The 26,044-nt window shown below is 40.0% G+C and overlaps 1 protein-coding gene across 1 annotated transcript; it reads right to left on the reverse strand.

Annotated features, from left to right (window-relative positions):
* Positions 1-14,881: 14,881 nt before the first annotated feature.
* LOC139719615 (uncharacterized) lies at positions 14,882-19,503 on the reverse strand. The gene has a single exon (XM_071631023.1). The coding sequence runs from the start codon at positions 19,097-19,099 to the stop codon at positions 17,894-17,896; it is 1,206 nt and encodes a 401-aa protein (XP_071487124.1). The 5' UTR covers positions 19,100-19,503; the 3' UTR covers positions 14,882-17,893.
* Positions 19,504-26,044: the final 6,541 nt, after the last annotated feature.

Raw genomic sequence — 26,044 nt, forward strand, 5'->3', positions numbered from 1 at the left:
AAAGAAAGTGAAATGTTTGTGTCCTTTTCGAAAAATGAAATAAAGTTTGATTTGAATTGAATTGAATTGATTAAAATGCGAGCGAGCGGAGCGAGCGAGCTTGAAAATTTTGACATTTTACAGTCTAAAAACTGCCGTTTGTAGCTGTCCTTTTCGCTTTGGAAATTAAGGAGGGGGGGGGGGGGCGCACCGGGTGCAACTGCTGGCAATTTGATACTGGCAGCAACATCAGGAGAATGGCATAGCGATCAGATACGAGCGAGCGGAGCGAGTGAGAGTGAAAATTTTGACATTTTACAGTCCCAAAACTGCCGTTTGTACCTATGTTTTTAAGGAAATTAAGGGAGGCGGTGCGCCACCGGTAGTCAAGGATGTCGGTTTATGTTCATGATTGGGGGAGATATGACCAGCGTGGGGGCGTCGAAGTGACCAAGCGGGGGAAGAATGGGCAAAATCTGCACTTTAGAGCATCTCCTAATTGTTTGTGTTTGTGTGTGTGTGTGTTTTATACATGGAATAGTTGGGAAATAGCCGAGGTCAAGGCTTATTATTAGCAATGCAAGGCCTTTTAATAAGTATTATTACTTATAGTATGTGAAGCAACACTCGGTGATCTATATAGCTTTGATAATTATAACGAAGTGTAAGGTACAGAGGTGTACATTCTACATCACATTGCGCAACACTGCAGCGACTGTTTGCCGTTCGGATGTTCTGAGTACACTGCTACATCCTGCTTTCATTCAGAATGCCAACCAGGAATCACGTTGAATCACAATCTTTTGTCGGCTCCGGGCTTTTTGAACAATGTTTCACACTATTGATGCCGCTTTAATTATTGTTAAAAAAATCTTAGAGAAAAAAAAAATAATTTCTTGCTCGCCCTTTCATGTCAATTTCAAAAGCAGTTTACTAACCCTTGAATTATAATTTTGAAATGTTTAATTTTACCAGCGGTGCCCCCCCCCCCGTTACGCCACTGATTGGATGATTGGAGACCTATAACGGGGGAGAGTGTGGGCGGGGTATCTCCCTCCCATGCGATGGAGCTTTTGCATTTTCTGAATTGATAATCCGTTGCACAATGAATGATACCGTACCTATATATACAGTATACGATCGATAGATAGTAAACACTGTATGTATAGCATCAGTGCTGCCAGATCCGGTGTGCGATTGTTTTTGTTTTTTGTTTTTGTTTTGTTTTGTTTTTTGTTTTTTTTCCTCCAGGTGCAAAATAAAAAAAAATAAGAAGAAAAATAAAAAAAAGAACAATTATTTAGCGTCCGGCGTTGAGGTCGCTGGCATACTGAAGCGTGTTTTTTTGTGTGTGTGTGTGTGTGTGTTTTTTTTTTTTTTTGGGGGGGGGGGTGTTTTTTTTAAGGTTCAGAAGGGGGGTGCGTTCGCAACCAGCGCACCCCCCCCCCCCCCTGGTGATGCCCATGATTGAGTAGCAAGTAACTTGCTACTCCCAGACTCATAACAAAACAATATTGGATTAGCTTGTGCCTAACTGCTAGAGCAGCCGCTGCACGTTGTGCGGCGCGCGCTGTCCCCGGCTCCCCTCTCCGGCGCTAGCCTAGCCCCGTGGACCGCGAGCACAGCGTGCGGCGGCTGCTCTCGCAGTATGCCTAGGTCTAACTTTGATATGTCACCGAACTACCGAAGAACAGTATTGTCAGTTTGCTGTGTTAAAAATCATTATGCGACTTACGTTGAAAACCATCGTATATAAACAGAATTAGACCTCTAGTAAGTTAGCTTACCCTGAGATTCTGTGAAAACGGGAAAATGTGCTTGAGCTGCTTCCAGTAGGCTACATACTGACTGTACTTGGTAGTTGATACTACTAACAATTACTTAGCAAGCAATTATTGTGCCTATAATATAGGCTGCAGCGCAGCATGCATTGCGTACACACATAATATTATGCATCATACACAATTTACGGTACCGCGTACGGTATAACACCGGTAAACGGTGAACATTATATGCGCAATGTATCTTCGCGATTCGGCCAGAAAGCAAAGCAGGGAAGAGAGAGAGAGAGAGAAAAAAAATGAACACGAAAGAAAGGAAAGGCGGAATTCAAAACGGAAATAAAAGCGGTAAAGACAGCTTTTGTTTCATTTTTCAACATCTAAACATTGTTGAAGAGGGGTGTTGAACAGCTCAAACACCTCCCTTTTGCCCAAGGGAGGTGTTTGAACACCTCAAACACCCCCATTTTGGCAAAGGGGGGTGTTTGAACACCCAAAACACCCCCCCTCGCTACGCCCTTGCTGTATATGCATGCACATGAAGCGGGTCTCCTTTGCAACCTTTCATCAAATAAGATATTTTTTGAATATTTCACTCAAAGTGTGCACCAGATCGTTGAATTTCAATTCAAAATATGGAAAATCTCTCGTGCTTGGGAGGGGGATACCCCCTCCCAAACCCTCCCCCTCTGTGCCCCTTTCCCTAGCTTAGTACACTTTTTAGATTTACAAAAAATTATGAATAATTCTGAGTGCACAAGACTTATCACTTACATTCCGAAAACTCAAGGTTCCTGTCATGTATAAGGGGAATTTCCCCTTTTAATCGACCCTTTCCTCCCTCAGCCCCCTCCCCCAATCAGTTTTAACACTCGCCCACGCCTTCTCCCTGCTCCCCCGCCCCCCTTCCACCATGCATAGAAGTATAGACTGTAGCTATACCCAGATCGCTTTATTTCAATTCTAAAAACGCAAAAGCTCCGCGAGCGGGAGGAGGAATCCCCCTTCCTCTATATACCTCACTAGACTTTATACATACACACAGATGGTGCACATTCGGAATAAGAGCTAAATTCCGTGATTTTATCACTTCGATGAAAAAGTATTGCACCAAAAATTTGCAACAGATCGCTGAATTTCAGGTCTGAAAACGCAAAATCACCTTCGTGTGGGAGGGGATATGCCCCTATCTACACCCTCGTGTGCATGCTTTTTCTGTTTGACTGCTGAACAGACGGTATTCATGATATTCAGTGTAAGAATATTAATACAAAAAGATTAGCTAAATGATACCATTCTATAGGCAATTATTGTTCAATGATAATATACACTAAATTATACTGCAACTTTCAACAAGTGGGACTGTTTCATCACGTTAAAACACGCAAAAACATGCATCAAATTGCACCATTTGCAACATCAAAATGCAAAAAGTTCTCACCGTGGGAGGGGGTACACCCCCTCCCACACCCTCCCCTCCCCCTTCACTCGCTCCACTCGCTCGGGTTCAGTCGCGTTCATGATATTCAGTGAAAAGAATTAATACAAGAAGTGTATTTAACGTATACCATTTTATAGGCAAATTGTTCAATAATAATCTACACTAAAATATAATGCTACCTTAAACAAGTGGGACTGTTTCACGTCGATAAAACGCGCAAAAACATGCATCTAATTGCACCATTTGCAACATCAAAATGCAATAAGTTCTTACCGTGGGAGGGGGACACCCCCTCCCACACCCTCCCCTCCCCCCTCGCTCGCTACGCTCGCTCGGGTTCAGTCGCGTTCATGATATTCAGTGAAAAGAAGTAATACAAGAAGTGTATTTAAATTATACCATATTATAGGCAAATTGTTCAATGATAATCTACATCAAAATATACTGCAACCTTAAACAAGTGGGACTGTTTCAACTCGTTAAAACACGCAAAAACATGTATCAAATTGCACCATTTGCAACATCAAAATGCAAAAAGTTCATACCGTGGGAGGGGGTACACCCCCTCCCACACCCTCCCCTCCCCCTTCACTCGCTCCACTCGCTCGGGTTCAGTCGCGTTCATGATATTCAGTGAAAAGAATTAATACAAGAAGTGTATTTAACGTATACCATTTTATAGGCAAATTGTTCAATAATAATCTACACTAAAATATAATGCTACCTTAAACAAGTGGGACTGTTTCACGTCGATAAAATGCGCAAAAACATGCATCTAATTGCACCATTTGCAACATCAAAATGCAAAAAGTTCTTACCGTGGGAGGGGGACACCCCCTCCCACACCCTCCCCTCCCCCCTCGCTCGCTACGCTCGCTCGGGTTCAGTCGCGTTCATGATATTCAGTGAAAAGAAGTAATACAAGAAGTGTATTTAAATTATACCATATTATAGGCAAATTGTTCAATGATAATCTACATCAAAATATACTGCAACCTTAAACAAGTGGGACTGTTTCAACTCGTTAAAACACGCAAAAACATGCATCAAATTGCACCATTTGCAACATCAAAATGCAAAAGGTTCTCACCGTGGGAGGGGGGACACCCCCCTCCCACACCCTCCCCTCCCCCTTCACTCGCTCCGCTCGCTCGGGTTCAGTCGCGTTCATGATATTCAGTGAAAAGAATTAATACAAGAAGTGTATTTAACGTATACCATTTTATAGGCAAATTGTTCAATAATAATCTACACTAAAATATAATGCTACCTTAAACAAGTGGGACTGTTTCACGTCGATAAAACGCGCAAAAACATGCATCTAATTGCACCATTTGCAACATCAAAATGCAAAAGGTTCTCACCGTGGGAGGGGGGACACCCCCCTCCCACACCCTCCCCTCCCCCTTCACTCGCTCCGCTCGCTCGGGTTCAGTCGCGTTCATGATATTCAGTGAAAAGAATTAATACAAGAAGTGTATTTAACGTATACCATTTTATAGGCAAATTGTTCAATAATAATCTACACTAAAATATAATGCTACCTTAAACAAGTGGGACTGTTTCACGTCGATAAAACGCGCAAAAACATGCATCTAATTGCACCATTTGCAACATCAAAATGCAAAAAGTTCTCACCGTGGGAGGGGGACACCCCCTCCCACACCTTCCCCTCTCCCCTCGCTCGCTCCGCTCGCTCGGCTTCAGTCGCGTTCATGATATTCAGTGAAAAGAAGTAATACAAGAAGTGTATTTAAATTATACCATATTATAGGCAAATTATTCAATGATAATCTACATCAAAATATACTGCAACCTTAAACAAGTGGGACTGTTTCAACTCGTTAAAACACGCAAAAACATGCATCAAATTGCACCATTTGCAACATCAAAATGCAAAAGGTTCTCACCGTGGGAGGGGGGACACCCCCCTCCCACACCCTCCCCTCCCCCTTCACTTGCTCCGCTCTCTCGGGTTCAGTCGCGTTCATGATATTCAGTGAAAAGAGTTAATACAAGAAGTGTATTTAACTGATAGCATTCTATAGGCAAATTGTTCAATAATAATCTACATCAAAATAAACTGCTACCTTAAACAAGTGGGACTGTTTCACGTCGATATAACGCGCAAAAACATGCATCAAATTGCACCATTTACAACATCAAAATGCAAAAAGTTCTTACCGTGGGAGGGGGGACACCCCCCTCCCACACCCTCCCCCCCTCGCTCGCTCCGCTCGCTCGGGCTCGGTCGCTTCGCTCCCTCGCAGACTAACCGCCCCCCCTAAGATGAAATCCTGGCTACGCCGTTGTCTACAAGAAATTACTCCTAAGTAGTGTAAGAAACTTTTTCATTTCAACAACGGGAATGTCCAGTGCTAGCACGCAAAATGTGATGAAAAACAGGTAGGATGTCTGACTTCGGTGGAGAGCAAGACGCCTCTCCACGTGCGATCTGCCAGATCCGGGCTACTGTATAAGCAGTGATGGGAATCAGCTAGTGATATGTGGCGTGTCTGTGTGTAGTTGTGTGTGTGTGCGTCTGTGTGTGCATTTATGAGTGTCATTTCATAGCTCTTCTGCTATGTCAGGAAATGTTTCTGCACACATGCCCTTTCAAATACATGCTGCCACACTCGCCTTTGTTCTTGTGTTCGCACAGGCGTGACGTCCCTTTTGTTGAAAACGCAAGCAATTGCATGTGCGGGACAAGCAAAAGGTATTAGCATAAGCAAAAGGTTATGCATAATAAAGCAATTGCTTGAGCTAGACCTTTTGCTAGACGAGCTTGTGCTTTTGCTTGAAGCAATTGCTTTAATCCATATGCATAACCTTTTGCTTATGCTAATACCTTTTGCTTGTCCCGCACAAGCAATTGCTTGCGTTTTCAACAAAAGGGACGTCACGCCTGTGCGAACACAAGAACAAAGGCGAGTGTGGCAGCATGTATTTGAAAGGGCATGTGTGTGTGGAAACATTTCCCGACAAAGCAGAAGAGCTATGGAATGCACACACAGACACATACACACACACATATATATACACACACGTATTACTGGCTGATTCCCATCACTACAGCTTACAGTAGCCCCGATCTGCCAGATCGCACGCGGAGAGAGGTCTCCTTGCTCTCCACCGAAGTCAGACATCCTACCTGTTTTTCATCACATTTTGCGTGCTAACCACTGGACATTCCCGTTGTTGAAATGAAAAAGTTTCTTACACTATTTAGGAGTAATTTCTTGTAGATTTATATCACTCCTTCAGGAGTGTGGTCTTTCTTTCATAAACATAAAAATGATACTTAAAAGGGAACGTTCCGGTTAAGCAAAAGCTCAAGCTCATTTTACAGAACTTGGAAAATCGTGAGCAATTGCTAGCAAGAACTAGCAAAAGGTATGTTTTATGCATATACGTTTTTAAGCAAATGCTTGGTCTCCACGCAATTGCTAGCAAGAACTAGCAAAAGGTATGTTTTATGCATACGTTTTTAAGCAAATGCTTGGTCTCCAAGCAATTGCTTGTGGGCAGCAAGTAATTGCTTGCGCTTGCTAGCAAAAGCTTCTGCTCGAAAGCAATTGCTTGTTTTTATGCATACGGATTCGAGTAAAAGGCTAGCACAAGCAATTGCCAGCGTTTATGCGTTCGGCCCCTTGTCTGTCTGTATGTGTGTTTGTTTGTCTGTTTATCACTTTGTTAGCAATGTTTTTGGCAGGATGGTCAGCTGTTTTCTTTTGTGTTGGGTTCTTTGTTCCTTTTCTGTTTTTGTTTGTTTGTTTTTGCTAATGAGGAATCTGCCTGAATTTGATAAAATTTTGTGTCACAAAATTGGTAATTATCGAAGTAAACTCTTGTGGACACGCATGTAAAGTTGCATAAAGGAACTGTAAGGCCCACTACTGGTTGAGGTGAGGATTCAGGTTTCTAACATTTTTGGTGAGATAATGAGAAACCTCTTATGAAATCAAGGAAAAGATATCCAAAAAAGCGATCCTAATAAAATTGTCAGGCCACGACTGTTATTTGAATCTCTTTGTTTTTCCTTGTTTTTAGATATCTCAGTCATTTCAAAACCGATTTCCATCAAATAAACTTTTGATTCCCCTCAGAATTGTATGCTCTTTAAAATTTCATAGAGTTGTTTCTAAATATCTCGCAAAAACGTTACAAGCTGAATCCTCACTTCAACCAGTACTGTGCAGTCCCTCTAACGTTGAGACATACGTTGTGTACCGTTCCCGTTTTTACTGTATCAATTCTGAATGAATATGCGAAAAAAATTACAAATCACAGTCAACCTGCCAAAATATCTGCTTCTCCTTGATTTGAAGAACACTTATATTACGAAAATGAAACTGCTTTAGCGATGGTTTCCCAATATACACTACAATGGCACACGCGTTTTTCTTGATTAAACAAAGGAGAGTTGTGATCTTATGCGCATGTAGTTTTTAGATTTCTCAAAACGGCATCTTGTTTTAGCCAGGATGCCAGTCGGCGGAAACGATGGAACAAAGACAGCAGAAGAGCGTGTTTAGAATGTTATTGTAACACTTTTGACAGAAACAGGTGCACGAATTAAATTAACAAGCAATAATGAACGTCCAGCAGGTGTTGTAGGTCCATGGAATGACGATTGAATAACACAGCGTCTATAGGGGGAAGCATTATTTGATGTATTGTTGGTTTTCTGCTGCAAAATCCTTCAGATATACCCTTGTTAGAAAGGAATTGCCCTCCTTGTACAAGGTTTGACTGCCTCAAACTCAATTCTTCTCCTATTAAAGGCCTTGGAGAAGTCAAAGAAGATACCTATTGTGTGTAAAAGTGTGTCGAGTGCGTGTGTGACTTTGTCGATGAGGGCAAGTAGTGCGTGTGTTGTGCTGTGATTTTCCCTGAATCCAAATTGAAAGTTTGAAAATATGTCGCAGGTTTTAAGAAAACGTACTGTCCTGATGTAAACTATTCTTTCGAGAATCTTAGAAATAAAGATAAAAAAGATATGGGTCTATAGTCATTGACATCATCCTTCTCCCCTTTCTTATAAATAGGAATTACTTTCGCAATTTTCGTGCTATTTGGCACATGGCCAGTTGTAAGCGATGAGTTGATAATGTGTACTAAGGGATCCACTATTTGGGGAATTATGCTTTTTATCAAATGGTTGTCAATTCCGTCGTGGCCAGGAGTTTTTCCTTCTTTCAAATGAGCAACGATCTTTGTTATTTCATCTTTATATGTTGGGTCAAAAAATATATTTTTGGAGTTAGGTGTATCCAAAAAATTACTAAAAGATTTACTAGAAAGAGATAAAAGATTTACTAGAAAGAGGAATATTTTGAGAAAGATTGTTTTTCCAGTTGAAGAGAAGAAGTCATTGAAAATTTCAGCCATGCCAGTGGGAGTGTTGCTGGTGTATTCATAGCATTTTTAAAAAATGTTTTCCATGTGTTTTTAATGTCAATTCTATATTTGCTTATCTGATTAACATAAAAAAAAAATTTGTTCTGCGTACGTAGTAATTTGGTGAGTGTGCTTTTGTATGAAACATTTTTTCTAATTTTTTCACTGGGGTTGCACCTATATTTATAAAACAAATTATTTTTCCTATTTATAAATCGTAAAAGACTGGGTTATCCACGGGAGTCTTGGAATTTGCTTATATCTATTTTTTATGTTACGCAGGGGAATATGGTTATCGATTTCGGAGGTAATAGTAGATATGAAGTAGTCATAAGAAAAGTTGACATCGGTAGTGTTATATACAGAAGACCAGTCAATTTCTTTTAAACTGTTTTGGAGACTTGTAAGATTATCTGCAGTAATCTTACGTCGCTTATAATAATTATTTAGTTTAGTCAATTTAATTGGAACCTGAGCATATATAGGATAATGGTCAGTGATGTCTGAGAGGACGATACCATGCAGACTCAGGAAGTGGAAGAACATTACAAAAAATGTTGTCTATGAGGGTAGCCGATTGGCTGGCGACACGGGCAGGCTTGGATATTAATGGTAAAAACGAAGCAGACATTAATGTTTCTATAAATTCTTTTGAACTGTTTTGGGAGTTACATTTCATGAGATCGATATTAAAATCACCCATCAAAAATGTATCTTTATTAAGTATCATAGGATTTTGTACTAAATCCTGCAAAACTGTCAAAAAATCATTCAAATTCGACCGAGGGGGCCTGTAAATTACGCCAATCACAATGTTTTTTTCCATGTGGATTTATCAATTCAATAAAAAGGGATTCGAGTACATCGCTCATAACACTAATCTCCTCATGCGTAATATATCTAAATTTTTTTCGAGATGTACAAACCAACTCCACCACCAACTCTCTCGTTTCTATTTCTAAATACAAATTCGAATCCGGGTAAAGAAAATAGATGACTGATATTAGAGTTCAACCATATTTCTGTTAGCTCTATGATGGAGCAAGATTTATGATCTGGGTTTTCTAAGAGTAAGTGCAACTTGTCAAAGTTTTTATTGATACTGCGTATGTTAAAGTGAGCTAACAAAAATGTTTCATCGACTGTATTCGTAATACGATTTTTATACTGATTTTCGGTCAAATAAACACAAATAGTCATGATGGACTCTGAACTGGATCATTTGAGTCAAAGTTTTATTCAAATTCTTGTGCTGAGGTATTGTATTTATTGGATATGTAATCTTCATATGAACTGGAAATAATATTTGCATGATCAGATTCAGAGTGCCTTACTGTGTTATAAAAGTCATCACTATTCAAAGAATTAAAAGCAAATTTTATTGTGTTAGCCATGGGATAAAATATAAAACATTCGTTAATAGCTGGCTTCCCGCCTGGTCCTAACCCAGCAGCTACGTGGGGGTATTCAGACCTAGAAGAAGAAAGGAAACCCTTGCTTCTCTTTATATTCTCAAACAAAATCATAGTAGGGAAACTGAAGGGGGAACACAAGAATTTTCTGTCAGCTCAAACCTTAAATGACATAGGGAGTAAGCCGCAAAGGTGATGAAATGGACAGAATATCTTTATTTCATTTCTTGATTCAAGGAATTTAAGAATTCATGAGACAAATACAAGAACCAAATATTATCTCAAATTTTCTAAATTTGGAACAAAATTTCAAATTTCTATACCATCTTTGTTACCATTGTTTTTCTCTTATGTCTTTAGAATATAGATTTGACAGAAGATTCACTTTCCTCCATTATTATTTTTTTTTGCCATTCTTTTGTATCTTTGGAGGTTTACAGAGACATTATAGATATCATAGGTTGATTTTTTTTTGCCAATTGATTTGCATTTATTATTGTGTTCAATTTGTCTTTTGTTCTCATTGTTATATGGAAGAGCACATACGCTTGAACAACAACTTGTCCATTTTTGCAATTTTTACTTTCGTGCCTTGGAAGAGAAAAAACGAATGTGTTCACTCATGCGTAAAATAGCCGTTTTTATTGACCGACCGTTACTAGGTTGATAGCCAATTAGATGACCTTTAACATGATATATAAAACATTAGTATTGGCCAAACAATCTATGAGAAAGATGAACAAGAAAGTGTTTACTTTCTTCTTTTCTTTTTTTTTTTGCCGAGTGCAAATCACTCCATGTTACATCCTCCATGGCTGAAAGCTTTAAACACAAACCAAAAGAACAAAGGTTACGGAAAAAGCTTTTACATTTCAAAAGACTGTTTAAAAACAAGGCAATAACCTTGTCACATGCAAAGCATTGAGTTACCTAATGTGTGTGTGTGTGTGTGTGTGTGTGTGTGTGTGTGTGTGTGTGTTTGTATTAGTATGTAACTCTGAATGCATTATTTTGTCATCAGGGCCAAACTTTGTATATGGTATGGCAATTAGCCTTCCTGTTGAGCTCTTACACTTTTATAATTGTCTCTTTCAATCTTATTCTTTGTTTGTTCTGTGCGTACAGGGTTGTATGGTTGTCAATGTGCCAATGAGCTTTTGTTTTGTAAAGACTTCATTGCGTGTTGTTTTATGAAAGTGTTACATTTAAGAACTTGAACTTGAAATAGCTACAGATGCACGGTTTCGTAAAACTGAATATCAGCATGGCTTTTATTGCCTTCGTATGATATAATCTTACCTATTATACAATCAATATAATCTCAACATACATTTCAAAAGTAAGTACGACACTCGGGTATGCAACGTACGGAAGTCAACAATCTGCACAAATCAACACAATATAAGCTGGATTGTGCCAAAATAGTCAAAGCTTTAGTTATAAAACTACAATCCACTTGTGCTACTCTTGGAAAAACCTGCCAAATTATGACTTGTCACGTTTGTAATAATAATACAGTGAGTGAACTAGCCTTTTTGATGCAACAAGGTATTGAACAGGAGAATGTAGTACATCATATGAAATGTACAGCTTGCATGTTCTAGCTTCTAACCTAGCAGCAATTTCTAGCACCATAACAATTCTTGGATACATCAGCATTCTATAATATGCTTCTAAGCTGCCAGTGATAAACATTCAAAAAAATGATGCATCTGCCAAAAGATACATTGTCTGTGAAAGAGCACAATGCAATGAAGAAGCATTAAAAAAAAAAATCATTTCTTAGGATCGAATTAAAAGAGGCATGATGATCACAGAGAAATAAAAGAAATTTAGTTACAAAACAAAATCAATGAAAGATAGTATATCTCTTGTCTAGATGCTACTGCTTTCATAATATCAAACCAACTTCTTGGCATAGATCTTCATTCCACTGCAACATTACCTCAGCATAGAAAGCAGAGGTTAACAAAATTTCCCACATTCTTGTCTTTGGTGAGGCCAGCAAATAGAAGCTCTGTTTTCAAGTTGCACATGGGCCTTTAATTCTGCTAAAGGACTTATATATATCTTCTTCTTTTTTTTACAATATAAAAGTCTGCACACACAGGTCTGTGAAACTACAGGTTTATGAAAATCAAAAGGAGATGAAATACTGAGGAAAAGTATATTGAATAGGGATACATACTGTCCATCTCACAAAAAAATTTGAGATTCTAATAAAGCTTAAGCCATGGGATACGTCAATGCTTGAAAGTCCCGGCTGTGCTCATGATAAATACCTGACATCTGTTATACCTAAATCTACATTGTTGTACAAAGTTAAACCCTGCTGCCGGCAAATCAGATTTAATGTTACGCAAGAGTGACGTTTCATGCTCACAATAACATGAAGAAAATTCTATAAGGGGATTTTAACATCAAACTTCTTGCTATTCTAGTCCCTTTTAAAAAGAAGCAAAAATCAAAATATCTTGCATACTGAGCTGTACTACAAATACAGTAATAATAATAACAATCGGGGTCATCCCCCGAGACCGACACCCAAGAGTCATACAGCCCACAAGTTCGACATTGAAAACAGGTCCATGAGTCATACAGCTCACGAGTCAAACAGCCCAAAAGTTCGACGCTAGGCAAATAAAGCCCACTGGGTAAAAACAGCCCCGAGTTTGACAGATACAACACGGGGCTTAAAGTGTCAGTCTCGTGGGCCTTGTTAGCTTAGTGTCGAACTAATGGGCTGTATGACTCATGAGCTGTATAACTCATGGGCTATATGACTTGTGAGCTGTATGACTCGTGGGTGTCGGTCTCGTGACGTGCACCCTAATAATCACCATAATCTCAAGTTCGATAAACCTACTTTTTTTTTCTGCTCACATAAATACATGTTTATGTACAGAATTGCACTGGAGGCGTAATCCGAGTACCAAGCTTGTAAGCACTTGTATCGCAGAACACTTAAGATGTGTTTCATTGGCATAGCTTAAAGGTACAGAAAGAAAGCCTACATATGAGCTTTGTTCACAGGCAGCCTTGCAAAAATGCAACAAGGAGAGACAGGGAGATAAACCTGCACATGAAAATTGTACTTCCACTTCACTCATAAGCCTATACTCATGACAAGTTTGTGTAATCTTAACACATCAGATGTTTTGTGGGCAGAAATCAATTAAGGAGAGTGACCACATCACAACAATCTCACAAAGTGCACATGGTAAGAAAAAGAAATCCATCTTCCACTGCAGTTTTTTTTTTAATGTAAAATCAGAACAAAGCTGTCATTGAAAGGAATTTTGGCAACAGGGTATTCAAGTGCACCTACTGCTTGTATCATACAGTGCTAATTGCTAACCCTACACAAAAACTTGAAATTACATTTTGGCTTGTTAGGCAGCGACTTGCAACTACATAAAGAAAAAGAGGAGAGAAAGTCAGTATTTCTGACCATTCACTTTTTCATTTTTTTTTTCCTTCACAGTATACAACTGTTCAAAACTTGAAACCCATTCCAAGTAATTGCCCACATAAAAACAATAATGTGGGTCTCTAGATGACGGTGCACTGGAGTGGCATGCCCTGAAGCTTTCTAACAGAAACAAGTTTTGTTACAGCAGAAGTTCATCTGTAAATGGTAATGAATGTCATTTGAAGTTAGAAATTTGATCCAAATACGTGCACAACATATTTCCTTCAGGATTTCTTAGTTGTCAGCTTTATGCTTGTCAGAAGTGGATGAGTGGCTCACAGAGTTTTGGAAGTTTTGTAGCACAACCCTCTCCCATTCTCTCCACCCCCACCTCCCCCCCCCCCCCCCCCCCCCCCCTCCACAACTTTGTTGAGAGAAGATTGATACGCCCAGCTGTAAATTGCTGCTTTGACTTTCCTTTCAAAATATCAAGGTAAATATTTTGCACTGAGATTAAAGTTTCAACTCCAAAGATACATTTTCTCACAGAATTAAGCATTTTGACAACCCCCCCCCCCCCCAATAATCTAAACAACTGGAAGACAAGGTAAAATGTTCACAGACAAAATAAGGGTAGTTTTTAATGTCTGGGCAATTATATTCCACTTTGAGCTCAGATTTGAGAAGAGATCCAAAATCAATCAGGCTTCTGATGAAATTTGACCAAAGTCTTGAGATACAATTGTGTAGGTATATAGTCAAACATGCCTCGCCAACCAACCACCCATTTTTAAAGATCACCTACACTGTATCCCCTTACAACCACACACCAATGATATATTTCCTTCCCATTAAAATCATTTTTATGATAGTGAACTTGAGTCGGGACTACCTGCCAATAAAGATTCCCCTTTTTTTACCCCTCCAGTGGTTTTTGCTCTCTGGAATTAGTTCAAACGATCTCTGCCTATGAAACACAATATACAAATATAATTATGTAAGTGATACATTTACAGTGGTATTGGATTTCACTTGAGTTGTTCATAATCACTGCAGCTTTGTGGAGTACTGATCTCCCACAGCAGCGATCCATCCAAATTTGGTCTTGGCACTTGCCACAATCCAGGACATTCATTGATACTGTGTATCAAGCAGGAATGCAGCATTCATCTTGAGCGACGATCTCGTCTGTACTAATGACACAAGAGCTAGAATGCTCAGATTTGTTTCGTAGGACACTGTACACCAAACCATGTGTACCTGATTTGTATCTGCTTCTTTAATAACTGATAATACACCAACTTTGAACTATATTGCCTAAATGAATCATAGATACAGGTAATGATGAATAATTTTGTTAAAAAGCAAATAGTAAAAACAAAAACAATACAAAAGCAGAAATGAACCAAAACAGAATAATCATGATTTCATACAATTTTTTACTTTGCCTAGCTTGAGATTGGTATAGATACCTGCATCTGCACATCAGATAATGTGTAAGAAAGCAATACAGCTTCAAAGCAGAGTTATACCCTTTGAGCATGACAGAGCCATTAAGAGCTGATCTTACACAACATGGCCTTTGTAGAAACTAACTGTATAGAGCATAATGTATATCATCATTGAGAACCACAACAACAAAGTGAGAATGAAGTCTATCCCTTTTGAGAAAGCAAAGTTAGTGATTTCAAACAATTGAGATGATATGCATTTGATTGGTGTTGCTGGAAGCAATATTCTGCGTGTTGTTACTTCCTCACACATGTATACGTCATGATATTCTTGAAAGTAAAAGCATTGTGAACACTATATGGTGCATACAGTAACTTGTGTGAACACTCTATGCTAAAAGTTGAAAAAAAAAAACGCAACCTTTTGTGGGTCAAATTCTGTGAATGAGCCTAATACATTGCACACACTAAAAAACAATAACAAACAAACAAACAAACACCACATCTGATCATTGCAGTGCATTCATGCTTAAGCTGACAGACAGAAAATATTAAATGTTCTGTGTGTGAATAGAACACAAACCATGTACAACTTTTGAAAGGTTGATTTCCAGCTTGGAACATACAAAAGCTTTACCATTTAGGAACAAGTGGTACATGAACTTAACACAGCACAAAATGTTTAAGTATCCAAGGCCAGTGTTTTTTGTTCACTTTTTTTTTTGTCTTATAATAATTCTCTGACTCACATCTATCAATACTGTACATACTATCTTTAGCACCAACTTTGACTATCTAAGTAGGCTGTTTTCTCAGTCGAGGCAACATTAAACGAGTCTGTTAATGATCCCAGCTGTAGTTAGTCTCTTCTCCATGCTCCGTCGTGCCGTTACAATGATGTCAATGTACCATGCTGCACACATGCTGAACACGTGTACTGCATCTGACACAAACTTGACACTGGGTCACAAGAAACCAATGAGACGAGAGAGAAGAGGTACATAAAACTGATCTGCACGATGGAACAGCCTTGCTTTCAATGCCTGAACTGAAATGAACCAGGTTCAACACCTTCTGCACGGAGCACACGTACAACACTGTACAGGCATAATTCACATGCAACACACACCTATCGTATGAAAAGACACGCTCATTCAAGGTATGGGCCAATATGAAGGACCTGGGGGGTGTTTCATCAACGCTTGTCAGCGCAGACAGTTGTCGGCGCTGACCAATTTCAGCAAAATCCTTGGTTTTGATTGGCTGAGATGCTCTGGTCACTGACTGTTACTATGGCAATTCAAGTTGTCAGCGCCGACAAATGTTGATGAAACACTCCCCTGGTGTTTGTTTTTATGCCGTAGGTGCTATTGTTTTGAGGTACAGTGCGTGTACACAGCCCCGGTGCTACGGTGCAATTAACTCACTGATAAGAGGCCAAAGCTTTTGAATTCTTCACGGTCATCGAAGCGCTGTGGGGAGGGAAGGACAAAAAATCTCGAAAGTTCGCCTCCTTGTATCACCCTTATTTTACCACCAAATCCCTTAAAACTTCACACACATATCTAATATGGATATACATGTATCATCCTTCATATGATTTTTGGGTGAAAATGCTGATGTATCTTTCGAGATATGTGTATTTTTCTGTTTGAGTCGACCGTGGGAAAGGGTTACGATTTTTTCCCCAACACAAGTCTGCGCCTGCATGAATATGCATTTGATTAACATATTACTAGTCTGTATACACCAGACTCACTACCTGCGAAGTCTTGTGTTTGTGCAATTAGTAGTTAGGTGAAAATAAGAGCAAAAAGACAACCGACTTTAAGAGAAAATACTGGACATACACAACTAGATCGTCCTCCTGCACATGAGTTTTCTACTTGTGAGTGCACGCTTAGCCAATCAGCGGTGTCAGGTTCGGCGCAATGCGACAGGGGTCGATTTTTGGTCAACAGGGTGGTGAGTAGGCAAGAGAGGAACCCTGCTATTTGCTTCAACTGTTTCATGCAGCACAAAAACCAATACATCGGACTGCGTATTGCTTACGCCATGGATTTTATGTGAGTCACAAGTGACAGTGATCTCGATTTTTTCCAGACATAGCTGTGCGCCAAATGATACAGGAAATATATTTGGAACGCAGTATGGATATACTACCATAAGTCATATACCGAAGTTTCATTTTTGTGCAATGAAGGAAAATGTGAGAAAATAACACTTGTTTTGAGACCAAATTTTCTGTTTTGGAAGCTAAGTTTCAACATTATTTTCACATGTTTATCCTCAATAAAACCCCAAATAACTAACATTACGAGTTAGAAAATAGTTTCTTCTTCAATTTGCTGTATAGATTTAATCATTTGATGGCTTCTGGGGTGAGATATTGCGATTGTCCTGCAACACTTCCCCAGCGGTTTTACGTACACAAGCTGTCTACTTTTTGCAACTGAGGCTTCGAGGTCATAAGCTTTTGGCGAGTTAATTGCACTGTAGGGCCGCGCCTGTACACGCTATACAAACTATGTACCATTAGCTCTTTGCCCTGGATATGTCAAGCAATTTAGCTGAGTATAATGTATGCTAATTTTTGTGTACGGCACCTTGTTTCCAAGACAGAAACTAAAGAGCAAAGTGGATCTGCCTCGATCTACAGGCAAGTATTTTTTGGTCTCTCCTACTTTTGAGGGCTCTCTATTGTACATCAATCATGCCTCTACTTCTGCTTGAACACATAGTACAGTATCTGCACAGTACAGAATGCATGCCCCACAATGAACATAATTAGTGAATTAAATCCATCACATCAACAGGAGTGAACACATGGAATAAATGCACATTATTTTCTATAGTTTCAGCTCTTACTGTAAATAGCCAAATAGCGTTTCACGCCATCAAATATTTTGATATACTTGTAGTGTACATGTATGATAGTATTCAAATTACAAATTGCTATAGAACAAGGCTAATAAAAAACTTGGTACTTAAAAAAAGAATGAAGTTCGCACATTTCATGTTGCCTGTTGTTTGCTGGCTGTTTTCCTCTGTCTGAACAAATTCATTTTCTTTACAATGAGCATACCAAATTCCTCGTGCATGTCCGCAAATGAGCGCACGCCCTCGTCATGAACGTGAAAGATCGACTGTCCGGTTTGCGCAGACTTGCCGCCCTGTGCGTTGTGGGCCCCTCTGTGGAAGGCCCTGTTGTGCATTGCCCTTCGAGCAAGCCTAGGGCTTGTGTCAGTGGAGGCAGAACCTGACAAGGGAAGTGCAAGGTTAATGTTTTCATAGAACACCGACTTCACGCGACGGCCGGCAGAGAGGAGCCTAGACGTGGACAGGCTGTCCGTCTGGTCCTGCTTGTAGTCAGTGTGGGCGTTGACATTCTTGTTGGAGTTGTTTGAGGAGTCATGTGGCTTCTCCTCCTCCTCTTCGCTCTCGGAGCTCTCCCGCTCCAGGAGGGTGTGAGGGATGGTCCTGGCGGCGCCGTTGGATGAATCCCCCTGTCCCTCATCCGAATTCCCCGACGGCACCAGTGGGTCCCAGATGTCGTAGGAGGGATTACTGTAATTGTTCAGGGTGAGGGTGTTGGCCTGGTAGGCGCTCTGTCGGGGCGCCCCCTTGTGTGCCAGCGACTCGGTCTTGCCCCGCTCGTAGGTGCCCATGTGCGTCTTGGGCGGGAGCTCCATCGGATGCTCCTGGAGCGCAGCCGCCCCACCTGCGGCTGCTCCACCTGTTGCTCCTTCCGCCTCGGGCGCTTCCCCGGTCTGGATGACGGAGCTGCGCACCAGCATCATGGGCGAGTTCTCGCTGTTGCCGTGTGTCAGTTCGTCCAGCTGCTTCTGGAGCTCGTCAACCATGGCCTTGATGTAGTCATAGCTGGAGCAGGAGAGCACCTTCATCCAAGACTCCATCTCCTCCTGACTGGTGGCGGCCATGACGTACGTCCGCGAGTCCTTCACCGAAAACGAGATCTGGAAGCAGTAGAGGCAGTCCTCCAGGTCGGCCAGCTCCACCCGGCAACTTTCCAGGATGATGACTCCCTGGGGCTCCTTGTCCCCTTCCTTGTCATAGTAGAAGAGGAGGTTCCCCTTCAGGACAAACCAGCGTTTCTGGAAGTTCCGATGGTTGTCCGCCTTCTTCAGGAGAAATCCTGTCTTATCCACGGGCGAGTTACACGATGCAAAATAGGACACGTTGCGCTCGTTGAACTTCATCTTGCGTCTCTAGCTGCTCCAGCAGGCATAAATCATTGGCTGGGGAGTGGCAAAAAGCAGACAACTCTGTGAAAGATGGCACTCGCCACAGATAAGCTGCTTGTCTGTTCGCAGCTGCACTAGTAGCAGGTCCGCTGACAGAGCAGAGAATGGACCGCTTGTGTCAGTAACTCTGCTGCAGTAAAGTCTGGGGTTTGGCTGGCAGTCTGTCGGTGAACTGATACTGGAGAGAGTTTCTATTGCCCATGCAGATCCCTAATTAGGAAACTGGAGATTTCATAAATCTCGGGCAGATTCCAGCACCCTTCCACAAGGCAAAGGGGGACACAGCGTCGGCAGGAAGGTCCTAATCACGAAATATCCTTCACTGGCGAGCCGTGCATCTTTCACTGTATTGAACAGGAAGCTACCTATAGGCAGGGAGCAGAAGAGACAGAAAGAAAAGGTAGGTCAGTTGTACATCGCACAAACATTGTACCTATTCTGTGGTTACAAAAACATACTGTCTCTGAAAACTTAAAGCCCATTTTATAGTAAATGACGCTGACAAGAATGAGCAACAGACTGTACTAAAACTGTTTGGAAGATAGTAAAAATTGAAAAATCCTCAATTACACTTTTACAAAAAATAATGACATATTTTGGATGATCAATTGATTCAATCAGTGAAATTGTTACCACTTATTTCCACACTTGATGTGTTTACTGACATCTTAAGTGTACTGACGTACACTGCACATTGTAGTTCCAAGCCATGCTAAAGTTGATTTTAACCAACAGAGTAAAATCAGATTCTGAGAAGAATGGTGGGAGGCTTAATAGTACTTGTAAGACAGTGCCATTTTCAAAGTTTACAAGTTTTTAAAAAAAAATCTATTTCTCTTTTTTAAGTGATATAACTGGCAACCACAAATGTAAATTCAGAGAGGTGATAAAGTTATGGCCTTTCAAATCTCTTACTGGCCCTTTTTCACACGCAGATATAAAAAGAAAAGAAAAAAACGCATCCTTCACATCATTTTGTTTGCATTTGTCTGTATGTTATACTTGCTTTGGTCAAGTAAATGATATTTTCAACATTAAATTGAGCACTTCTTAACTACTACTAGTGACAACAACAACAACAACAACAACAACAAGACTATAATGATGATAATAATACCGATAATGACTTGGGGAGGGGAGGTCTGTTGCTGCCAAGTCATTCAACCAACAAAACATGTTTTTCAGAATACACTGTATACATGTAGTTTTGGAATTTAAACCGATAATTTGACGCAAACTGACACATCAATCACTTTGATTTCAGTAACAACAACAAGAAAATATATTGGTGTACAAGTGTCTACTCAATGCGGGAAATTATGGCATTAAAGTTTCAAGCCTGTGCTCCATGAATGGGTAGATGTCACACTAGCATGGCTTGAATACCACTTCCTGACCGGAAATGGGGCAGGCAGGAAGCCTACCATGTACAGTACTACAAAGTTGTGCTCTGCAAGTCACATTTGCATTTTTTACGAGAGAAAGAGCAAGAAATACACATATCGCTAGTAGTATTTCTGTTGCACTTTGTTTGGAAAGGAAAGCTTTAAAGGTGAAATCTACTATTTGATCCCAATGCCTGTGCTGCACAGCGGGCACCATCTATCAATCAACAATCAATCCACCTCTGATATTTCAGAGCAGGCAAAAGAGAAGCCAAAATCTTCGCACAATGCATTCAAGTAGCTTCAAAACATTGTGCTGTGCATTAGACAGGGATGCCAAGTAGAATCAAAGAGAGGGCCTGAAATACTGTAAAAGTGGAAATTTTCCACGATGCTGAAATTTTTGCACATTTCAGGCAACCAGAAACTAGCGCGAAAATAAAAGCATGCGAATATTTTTGCTTGCCATATGTTCCAGTAGTTGATATCTTGATTCCGTGGAATTAAAATGTGCGAAACTCTTCCTACCCAGCGGGTGCAAAAAATTAGTCTCACAGAAATATCCACTTTCACAGTAGTGGTCTACAATTGATGTCAAATCTTCATCTGTGCAATGTACAAGTGTACAGTAAATTTACACAAGCAGCACCTTCATAGTATTACACATTTTTGTTTTGAGAAAGAGACAGATATTTTCTTTCATAGAAAACCCCACATCAAAGACTTGGTAGACTTGGGAAACATGGTGGACCAATTGAAGTGATCATTCGGTGCCCACTGAGGTATAGTAAACCAAGAATAGCGCCCATCAGCGAATATGTGCATCAGAGTGTTCACTCATCCTTACAAACGGTCCTCTCCAGTCAAGAGTCATTGGTTGCTTGTGTACCAGTTTACATGTACAGATCAGTTTACATACAGATCAGTGATAAAGCTGTACACAATTTGTAACGTACGGATTCCCAAACATATTGGCCCGAATTCATGAAAGTGGTTTAAACTAATAGACCATGGTACAGAATGTGTACCATGGTCTAAAATTAGCGTGAAATAGGTGTAACTTTGACATGCATGCGCGCATCAATGTGCGTTTGCTACTGGACGTCTGGTGGCACACGCAATCTGTCAATCATCTGTACAATACGCAGAAGAAATTTGCAAAAACCATGGTTTAAACCATGGTTTCAATTGTACCATCTTTGTGAATTCGGGCCATTCAGGCCAGGCCAGCCTTTCCACTTCAGGGTACATGTATCTCCACACTACTATGTAGGTCTTTAACCCATTGAGGAGGAGTCCTAAGTATACTGTACGAGCTGAAAGTTTTGCAGTGGTTTAATTGCGCGAATTTCGCGAATCGCCTTTGAACCGCGAAAAGAACAACACGCAAAATTAACAATGCGCTAATAGCTATTAAAGTTCAGTTAGACCCTCCCAACCCCGAAATTAACAACATGCGAAAAATGTCCTCCATGTAGCAATTCGCAAAAAATTTGTACGCGAAAATTTCAGCTCGTACAGTACTCGGGCAGGTGTCTATGGGAAATGCATGTTATATACTAAATAGCAAAATTAGCTCGTCCTCAACAGGGCAACATTCTCACTCTCTCACCATTCGGTCACTCACCCTTCCAACAAATAGTCAAGGCACCATCAGTACAGAACTCTTTAAGCTATCTTTCTCCAAATATACTGTAAAAGATGGAATGTTCGTGTGTATCATAATTTTGCAAATTTACAAAATTCGCAAAATAAAAATGCAGGTGAAAGTTCTTGTCTACACTATATGCACTGAATGCCAGTGACAATTCGTGAAAATTTCATTTCGCAAAAAAAAAGGCTGTCTGCTCCAATTCAAGAAGACGTCATGCCCCCAAAATATCTTGCTTCACAGTATCCTCATACAACGAGTACTCTCTGCCTTTATCAAATGCTTGCAATAAACCATACTGCCCTCTGTCTTTTATGACTGGAACAAGTCAATTTTAAATAACCTATCCCCCAGATACTAATGAATCTATCTTCCTACTGCAGTCTAAGATCAACATAAAGTTTTGTTCTATCATGTGCAGCAATATGATACCGAAACCTGTCTTAATGTGATGTATTCAAGGACATAAAAGCTTTGGAAGCACTTTAATAGGAGAATTAATTAATGTACGAGTGGAAGAGGTTGTTCCCCTCAATAATTCTCATCTGTGGGATCATGGTATGACTGAATCAATTGTGTAGAAACTAAAGCTGCTGGCATGACAGATTATGCTTGTATGGAGCAGGGATCATAGCTGGCCCTCCTAGCGGCTAACACCACAAAATCCTTTGAAAAGATTTGCTGCAGGACATGAAATCCCTAATGTGCCTAAGTACTCATCTTAAACTTGCCAAGTTTTTTCCTCAGCATTCAATAATTGATCTAAACTAAACCTAGAGCTCTGTAAACTTGGCAAGCCTACCCAGGAGTAGCAATATTTATGTTCAGACGACATGCCCTAACCTCGAGGTTAGGAAACCTTAAAGTTATGCTCTTGCCCCCTAACTACGACATGCGTCCACACGATGAAGCTTAACCTCGAGGTTAAGCTCCAGCCCCTTTGAGTTCGTATCTTTTTTGAGTCCCCACAGTGCTTAACTACAAGTGGGACCTCCTGCGGCTCGTGGTTAGAGCACTAACCATAAGATATCTCGTGGCTCTTACCATCGAGCTAACCTCGAGGTTAGCTAACTACGAGTGCGTCTACACTGTCCCTAACTACAAGCTTAACCTCGAGGTTTCCTAACCTTGAGGTTAAGGCTTGTCGTCTGAACGTAACTACAGCTGTAAATGTGCCTCAGTCCAACAGGAAGGCCATGAGGACACAATTAGGATTACAGGGATTAGGCTATACTCTATTCATTGATAATTACTTTCCCCAATCAGTGAAGAAAGTCATCCAGCATGTGTGCCACTTGAAGAGCAGAAAGGGTTTATAAACCAAAGGGAGCAACAAATGTTGGCTTTAATGGTATGAAAACAACATCCATCAAGTTTATGTCTGCAATAAATTATTGGCACGATTGATGAAAAAAACCAAACAACAATAAACAAACATAAAACTGTCGCCAAATCGGCATATTTTTCTGGGGCAATTTCGCAGGTAATTTCATTACATTGGGACATTACATATGTGTACTAAGTATCTCAGCTGAAGGCAATTGTGTGAATTGCATTTTCTACACTGTACATTACAGAGTACAGCATACAATGAGAGCACTATTGTATAAGCAGTGTGGATAGGGCTCTGGATTTGAATTAAAACAGAAGGTATGGGGTTCAAATCCTACCATCATTCTAGATACTATTATAATTTATTCAACAGCATACCAGTTCTACACTGTATTTCACACATTATAACTACCTTTGTGTTTGTGATATGTTCTTGTTGTGTATAAATTGTGTATGTGTTGCTAATTTCAATCAGGTCACATCAAAGCAGTGTCATCTGCAAACATGACACACAAATACCTCAAGCTAGCCCTACATACATGTGTACACGGAAAATGAGTCAGGCTGCTTCTATTCTAACCAGGGAGGTGTTACAGAGATGGAGTGGCAACTCTTTGTAATTCATGCAAACACATGTTTGGGTTCAAGGCGTTACAATGGGATGTCTACAGTGTAGCATTCAACTACGCTTTTAAGTCATGCTCAGCACCGCTCTAGTTGCAAGACGAAGTTCGGAGACGAAGAGCGCATTTCACCTTTCGTTGAATTACAAGCTTTATTTTGAACACCGTAAAATTTTTAATGAAATACTCGAATTGATTTAGAATAGCTTAGGAACGAATTCAATATTATAAACATGTATTTCTAGTTACTTCGTAAAGCACAAATCGAAATGAAATGAAAATTCGGCCTTCTTAAAACCTAATATTTTTCTATAATGCGCACATTTCCGCGTGTTAGTTTTCTATCTTTTAATCTGGTATATTTTGATCTTTCAAATAAAGTACTCCGCTAAAGCGTGTTCCAGCGTGCTTTTAAACTATTTGCTGCTAAAATTGTCAGTTTTGCACTGCATTTTGATTCGCTGCTCCAATTCAAGGCACACAAATTCATTGTTGCCATCACATTGAAAGATAGAGCAAATTGCAGTAGGGGCAAGTATTTCTAGATGTGAGAGCGCTAGTCCCGATTATTGATGCTCTCTTTTGTCAAAGCACATGGGTAACACCTGTAGTTGAACGCATAACGTCTCGGCGGTGCCGCGCATGACTTCAAAGGAGAGCAGTAGTTGTCTCTCCTTCTCTAGCACCTCCCTGTTCTCTAACTATGGCATGACACAAACATCACCAATGATCAATGGGGAGTCAATGTTAGGGGGGTATCAACAACCTATAAAAGAATGATATCAGAAGAACTCAAGGTGTTGCATACAATTCAACACATATACAGTGTATATATATCAAAATCTATTTGACCTCTGTCTACTGATGTATCAGCTAGAGGGTAAAGCATTATTTTTCATCTTACTCTAATGACAATATTCCTAAAAAAAAAACCAAACAAACAGTGCTGCATGAAATGAATTTGACTGTATTAAAAAAAAAACAACAACAACAACAACAACAGCCACCAATTATCAAGAAGAAGCAAGATCCTTAAAGGGGCTGTACAGTACTGGTTGAGGTGGGGATTCATGTTTTTTGCATTCCTAAGTGAGATAATGAGAAACCTCTTTTGAAATATGAAAGAGCATGTAATTCTAAGAAGGATTCAACGTGTATTTGCTGAAAATTGGTTTTCAAATGGCTGAGATATCCAAAAAAGTGATAATAATAAAAGACTACAGGCCACGCCTTTTATTAGGATCTCTTTGTTTCACCTTGTTTTTGGATATCTCAGCCACTTCAAAACCGATTTTCATCAAATAAACTTTTGATACCCCTTAGAATTGCATGCTCTTTGACATCTAATAGAGTGATTTCTGAATATCTCGCAAAACGTTAAAAGCTAAATCCTCACCTCGACCAGAACTGTACACACCCTTTAACAACACAAGCACTGAAATAGCACAACTATGACATACGACACCAAGTTTGTCAAGTATTGAGTACATACATGTACAGGGTTGTATGCACAAATTTGTACAAGTACAAATAAATGTACCATGACATACATTATGTTCTGTACACTGTCAATTATTTCTGAATGAGTCAACAGACAAAGGTAGCCAGCAAGCTCACTGCACACACATTGTACAAAGTTTGAAAAGTATCTCACCAAACAAGGCGATATTATTTTAGACTAAGAACCCATGCCATGACATCATATTGTACATGCAAATCCTCATTCCCACATACTGTATTTTAAGTGACATATTTTGCAGTGTTTTTATTTGCATGAATTTTTGCAAGTGAACTGATATTTGCAAAATTTACAATGTTAAAAATACTGCCTTCTGTAACATGTGCTGTAAATTGTAACCCAAGGTGGGATATCACTAATTGAATTCTTCTTCTGAAAAGGGATTGTACC

This window comes from Diadema antillarum, unplaced genomic scaffold (assembly GCF_040938485.1).
Source record: "Diadema antillarum isolate AM-2024a unplaced genomic scaffold, OU_Dant_1.0 scf00000112, whole genome shotgun sequence".
Lineage (NCBI taxonomy): Eukaryota > Metazoa > Echinodermata > Echinoidea > Diadematoida > Diadematidae > Diadema > Diadema antillarum.

Coding starts and splice junctions, on each gene's coding strand:
- LOC139719615 (XM_071631023.1), bottom strand. CDS start 19,099: ATGAAGTTCAACGAGCGCAACGTGTCCTATTTTGCATCGTGTAACTCG.